This window comes from Fukomys damarensis, unplaced genomic scaffold (genome assembly GCF_012274545.1).
Source record: "Fukomys damarensis isolate Sample0158 unplaced genomic scaffold, DMR_v1.0_HiC HiC_scaffold_37, whole genome shotgun sequence".
NCBI classification, from domain to species: Eukaryota; Metazoa; Chordata; class Mammalia; order Rodentia; family Bathyergidae; genus Fukomys; species Fukomys damarensis.
In genome coordinates this window covers 8,057,897-8,064,308 of record NW_022900949.1, presented here as the reverse complement: position 1 = coordinate 8,064,308, position 6,412 = coordinate 8,057,897, and the positions used below count along the sequence as shown (strand labels likewise).

Here is a 6,412-nt window from a genome sequence, read left to right as displayed (position 1 = left end):
GGCTCCAGTCTCTCCCTGCCGCAGGGCCCTGCCGTGGACACCTCTGCTGCCCGGGCCTCGACTCCCACGGCAAAGCGAACTCCGTCTCACCCGGGGTGCAGAACCCACTTGGGCAGCCCCACCCCTGCCTCAGTTTCCCCATCTGCAAGACCGAGCCAGGCGGTGACTTCTTCTGGAGGGTATGCCTGGGGCCGAGGGGTCAACCTTCCAGAACCAAGATTCTCTACCTCCAGGGAGGCGGTGGGGGTGGTGGCTTTAAAAAGCCAAGACAGGAAATTCCTGTCTCACTTCATCCCCCTCGACAAGGCTGAGAGGCAAATGTGCGTAAGCCCAGTTTGCAGACGAGGAAACTGAGGGCCACAGAGGTGACAGGACTAGCCAGGAAGTGGCGTGGCCAGGGCTCAAAGTCGGGCCTGCCTGGTCCCCGCCCTTCATGCAAAGTGAGCCTTCTCTCACCATGGTTAATAGCAAGAATTATAGCCAGGGGTCCCTCCTTGGTATCTTGGCTATTTCCGAACCCGTGAAGCCTTACCCCCTGGGACAGCAAAGAGGGCAGAAGGACTCATCACCTAGGAACAACTCCATCAACAGACTAACTGCCGCTAGGTGGACAGCATCCAGCAGCCCTCATAATAAGCCTCCAGAAGCCATCAGTAAAAGGCTCATTCCTAAAGGGATTATTGGACTATCAATGGAAATAAGACCTAGTTTTAGGGTCTAAAGGTTAAGTATCCATCCAGTTGCTCTCTTCTACAGGCCCAACATTCTGTCCCAAAGACCCTGCTCACATGCTGTCTTCAAGTATCTCCTGGGCATCGTAACTGACAAGGTGCCTGTAACTTCCAGAAGCAGACACAGGCCTATCCACCTTGAACACGTGACAGACCTGCCCTCCACCAGGGCGGCCAGCTGTGAGCCGGTTAAATGTGAGGGTATTCGCCAGCAAGTCCCAACATGGCCAGCAGCCATCAGTTAAATGGCGAGCAAGGCGTTTCTGACTCCCAGCAAACTTGGTGCTCTTGTTTTGTCACCCAGCTTGCTTGCTTCTAAGGATGCGGGGCAGGATGAGGGCTGGTTGGCCATGAGTCTGAGGCATCTGTGCCCCTCAGGACTACGGAGCTCAGGCCCTGGGCGTCCTCCCGGCTGGGAAGCGTGGACGGCCGACGCTGTGTTCTGCCCAGTTTGGTGCTGGTTCCCGCCCACGTCATCTTTCCACCCCTGGCTGCAAGCTTGAGGTGCAGGTTAGAAAATAAGGTGAGCACGGGGCGCACGGGACAGAGAGGCCCCGCGGAACCCCCGCCCCCGATTACCGACCTGAAGAGAGGGTCCAGGCGGGTTATAAGGGACGACACCAGCCTTGTGGTCAGCACGCTCCAGCTGGCTCTGGTCCCCAGCTCTTCTCTGTCACCGAGTGGCCAGGGAGGGTCCCAGCGGGGGGACCCGCGTGGGTGAAGGGGTTGGGGGGCGGTGGGTGTGGGGTGGTGGCGGGTGGAGGGGTGGTCGCTTCAGACCCCAATCCACATGGAAAAACAACTCAAAAACCGTCAAAGCAACCGGGAGACGGCCCCTCCCCCAGGCAGGAAGAGGCAAAAACTCAAAAAAATCAAAACTGGGGTGGGGGTGGGGGAGGCGGAGTGAGGGGGAGGAGGGGAGAAACTCAAAAGTGAGGTGATTTGGTTGAAGCATCAGGTGGGGACCCAACAGTGTCAGACAGCTCAAGAGATCCAGCAAGCCGCAGCTCCGGGCGTGCGGGGAGCTCTGCGGGCCATTTTGGGGTGAGAGACCTCGAGATGCTTCTCCAAACTCCAAAATGGACATTTATGCCAGCGGCGAGGGCAGGGACAGATGCCAGGAAGGGGGTGCAGCCTCCGGGGAGGGTTAGTGAAGCTTAGATTACACCTGTCGGGGAAGGGGGGCAGTCAGAGCCCAATTTCAAGCCCGCGTCTAGTCCGCGCCTTCGGACTCAGCCTGTGGCCCGGGAGGTGGGCGCAGGGCCACTGCGCCTCTGCTGTTCCCTCCTCTGGTCTTCAGCGCCCCCCACCCCCACGAAGCCACCGTGTGTGGCCCGGAGGAGCCTGGGCCCCCGACCAGTGGCCTCAGTACTGGCTGCACTAGAGATGGTTTTAGACAACGGTTGGGTTATTTTTGGGGTGAAGTTACCCTCTCTCTCCCCGCTCTGGGTTTCATCCAATCGACGCCCTCCCCGCTCTGCAGGTGACCAGGTGTAATCTAAGAGGCCCCTCGCGCCCGCCCCCACCCACAGACGGATGAGCAATGCACAGGGTCAGGAGGCAGGCAGCAGGCGACAGTGGTCCCAGCTCAGTGTTCCTGCGGGAGCCCCCTCTCCCCACGGGTGCAGGATGAGAAGGGGCTGGGCCCTCATCTCACACCGCCTGCCCCCAAGATCACAGCGGGACCGGAGAGCTGACCAGCCGACCCTCGGGGGAGTCGCTCTGGGGACTCGGCAGGCAAAGGAACCGCTCGAGGTCACGTCCACCAACGCTAGGGCTTGGGGGGCGGGCGGGCGACACCACTGACATAGGTCCCTAGGCTGCCAGGCCAGCCAGGGAAGGCGGCCTCCTTGGCCCTTCATCCGCACACACCGTAAAGGCTCACAGCTTTCGAGAGACGAGAGACAGAATTAGCAGTTGAGGAGAGGGCGCCATCTGGTCCCCACCAGGGCAGGTCGGTGAGTTCAGGTGACAAAAGTGGCCAGGGTTTGGACTCTGGCTCTTGAGACCCCGCTGGTCAATTTCAGGAGAAAGGCACACAGGGAGTATCTGCCCTACACTAAGAGTCAAGTCGCAGGCGGGGACCCCCTGGTCAGGCCCTGCTCGTAACAATTTAAGCACCTGCAGGCTACTGCAGGCTAGTAACTACTTTCGAGGGTGGCCCGTTTTGTTTTGTTTTTTGTTTTGCACCGGGAATTGAACCCAGACATTTCACCCTGAGCTATATCCCCAGCACTGTTAAATTATTTATTTTTAATGTGAGACAGGATCTTGCTAGGTTGCCAGTGCTGGACTTGAACTTTTGATCCTCCTGCCTGCCTCAGCCTCCCGTAGTGCTGCATGGCAGGTGAGTGCCACCGTGTCCAGCTCGCCTGGTTTTAAAGCTCTCTGTGTCACTCCTCCTAAACTTCCTAGGGGATGGCCAGGGGCTGGGCGAGAGGGAGGACAGCTGTGGCTCTGCAAAACAGCCTGGGGTCAGGGCTGGAGTCAGGAGACAATGAGATACCAAGGGAGATCAGAAAAGCACTAGTAAAAAAAAATAATCCAGTCCTGAGCACATGAATTAGCCTCTGCCCTGTGATTTTACAGCAGTTCCCCATACCCACCTTCTTTAAACAGTGGGCACAGGAGGGAAGCGTGGAGGAGGAGGCCTCAGCGAGGTGGACATGCGCAGCCACTGAGCACGGCAAGTTCCTCTCGTTCAGAGGAGGAAATGGGCTCCGAGTCATCTCGGATGACAGGCCCAAGGTCATACAACCAGGCAGGGACAGAGCCACAGCCCAGACCCGACCCTCGGGACTTGGCTGCTCTGCCTGTGAGACCCAGGGACCCTCAGGCCCCTGAGGCGTGATGCACCAGGACCTGGCTTTGGTGGAGGACTGGGAGATGTCCTGGCCGCATCTTACGGGGCTTCCCTGGGGTCGTCTGGCAGCTCTCCTGCTCACTTAGGAAGGAGAAGTGAAGTCCCCTTCTTTGGCATTTGAGGTCCTCTTAACAACGTGGCTTTGGATTTAATAGCTGGGAGGTTAGGGTAGGTAGAGGAAGGACGAGACAGGAAGAAAAGAGGCCTCTACCCTCGACCGCTGAGCAGAAAGCTGGGAAGGGCCTGTGGATGGACCCTCAACGGGTTACTTCGTTAGGGGCTGCTTTTTATTTGGAGTTGACAGGAGAGTCTGGAGGGTGCTTGCTCTTTCTTGGGGAGGGAGCAGAAGATAGGGACGTGGGTCTCTAAGGGTTAAGAGAGAAAGAGAGAGAGACAGACAGAAAGAGAGCAAAGAGAAGTGGGCAGACAGCAAGAGTGGGGAGAGGCTGTGTCCAAAATCCCCTGGTTTCCCCCAGAACTCCGCAGCTCCGATGCGTGGGAACTCAGAAAGTGACCTGCTGCGTGGCTGGACCGAAGACACCTGGGCCCGGGCCCAGAGCCCGCGAGGGGAGAGGGGGAGCAGCCAGCACCGCCCAGGAGGTGGAGGCACAGTGCTCCGGGTGGCACGGCCGGCCGGCCAAGTATTTCTTCCAAAGTCTGTCCCGCCACACGCGGGTGGGCAGCCCCGGCCCCGGGCCCAGCCGGGACGCTCGAAGCCGCCACACCAGCTGGCATTGGGCGCGCGAGGTGCCAAGCCCACAGAGTCCCGGGAGGACAGGGTCGTTACTGCTCTCTCCCGACTCCTATTCGCCACTACCCTTCCTGGACCCTCGGTGGTTCCTCAGCTTAACTTAGCAAATCCAGTTTTGGTTTGTCTGGCTGTCTCGGGAGGGCGGGAGCCTCACGCTGAGGCGGCAGGAGGGGGAAACACCGGTTCATGCTCCCTCCTTGCACGGATGCCCAGGAGAAAATAAAGGAAAAGAGGGGCTGGCCGGGAGGTCAGGCAAACTGGGGTGCCCTCCCCACGCACCCTGACCGGGCTCTGACCTCCGCCGCCCGTCAGACGCCCCACGCGGTCACTTTCTGGCCCAGCATCCCAGCTGCGGGAAGCCCTTTCGGCCCTCCCTCGAGAGTCGGGACAGGAACACTGGCTTTTACATCACAATGCGTTTGGAGAACAACCACTGAACAGCTCAGCCCAAGAAACCAAAAACCAAAACAGCACAGAAACAAGACAGAACCAAAGACAAATCGCTTTGGGGGAGAAGGGAGAGGGGTGCGGGGTGAAGAGGATGGGAGGGGGGGAGAAAAAACCAAACCAATCGCCCCCCCCAAAGAAACAAAACTTAAAAAAAGAAAGAAAAAAAAAGGGGGGGGGAGGAAACAAAAGAGAAAAACGGAACAGGAGACAAGAAACACTCCAACAGAAGACGCTGTGAATTCACCAAACCAAACTGACAGGGTGGCATGCAGAGAAATTTGTACATTCTCCCAGCATGCATCAGGCCCAAGTTACCATGGCGACGAGTGCAAAAAACTTAGCAACAACATTACCAACAGATGCAAAGCAACCATAATGCAAGCATCGCATGTGTGCGGCCGGCCCTGGGCCGGGCTGGGCGCGGCTGAGATTTTCGTGTCTTTCTGGGTTTTGCTCTCGCTTGGCGGTTTTTATTTATTTTGTTTGCTTTGTGGTTATCGTTCATATTCCATTCTTTTAGTTCAGTTTTGCTTTTTTTTTTCCGAGTGCGTGTCTGCGTGTGTCTGCGTGGTGTGTACCTGTGTTTCGTGTGCGTGCGTGTCATCACTGCAGAATGTAAAAATGTGGGTAAAGAAAGTAAAAAAGAAAAAAACACACCAACCTTCTCGAAGCTCTGAGGGATGTAAAGGGGGTTTTGATGCGCAACACAATGACATGGGGAGAAGAGAAAAAATAGGGGAAATACAGAGAGTAAAAAGAGGACTTCCCAAGGCTACAAGCTGCAATCGTTCTTTTAAACCAAAAAAAACTTAAAATTAAAAATGAAAAAGAACAGTAATGACCTTCTTTCCTTTCTCCTCTCTCTGCTTTTTGCTCTCCACATACAAGCTCTACATTTGCCTTTTCTCAATTCTTTCTAAATCCAACTCCGCAGCACCGCAGACCCAGGCAAAGACGGCTGCTAGGCCTGTGCCCAGGAGGGAGGAGGCTCGGCCGGGCCAGGGAAGGACCCCTTCTCCAGCCCTGGCTGAGTGCCCACCCCCCCCCCGCCCACCCCTCCACGCCTCCCCTCTCTCCTCTCTCTCAAGCTCTGTATAACTCACAAACCCTCATCCCGGGAGTCGGCAGAGAAACAAGGTTAGATGAAGACCAGTCAGTCGGTGTCACGGACGCATCACAACTCACCGGAGTGCCGCAGGTGGACCCGACGTGCCCCCCGCCACCCTCACGCCCACACCTGCGTCCCCGCCCCATCCCCTCCCTCCCTCCAGCCGCCTCCTCCTCAGAGCCAAGAGGCAAAATCCACCCTTCAGGACCCAAGGAATGGCTCCAGGGCCAGTGGGGGCTGAGGGGCGGCCTTGTGGGTGGACAGGGACCCAGCCTGCTGCAGTGCAGGGAGGGAACCGAGTCCTGGAGGAGGATGTGGTCACCTACGAGGGCCACTCGGGCCCCAGCATCCTGACAGGCTGTTTCCACCGTGAATCTGATCAGAAACAGCAATCGGGAGGCAGGAAGCGGACAGGAGGAGGAGGAGGAGGAGGAGGAGGAAGAGGAGGGTGATCAAAACTTCTGAAAGGACCCAGGCGAGCTGATGGAGATCAAGAGGGGTGACGGGGG

At 57.6% G+C, this 6,412-nt stretch overlaps 1 protein-coding gene across 1 annotated transcript in view; it reads right to left on the bottom strand.

Annotated features, from left to right (window-relative positions):
• The window catches only part of Ptprs (protein tyrosine phosphatase receptor type S), a 46,746-nt gene that overhangs the window by 26,397 nt on the left and 13,937 nt on the right, over positions 1-6,412 (bottom strand). The window contains 1 exon segment of the mRNA XM_033759607.1: positions 5,457-5,468. Within this exon segment, the coding sequence (XP_033615498.1) occupies positions 5,457-5,468 (12 nt within the window).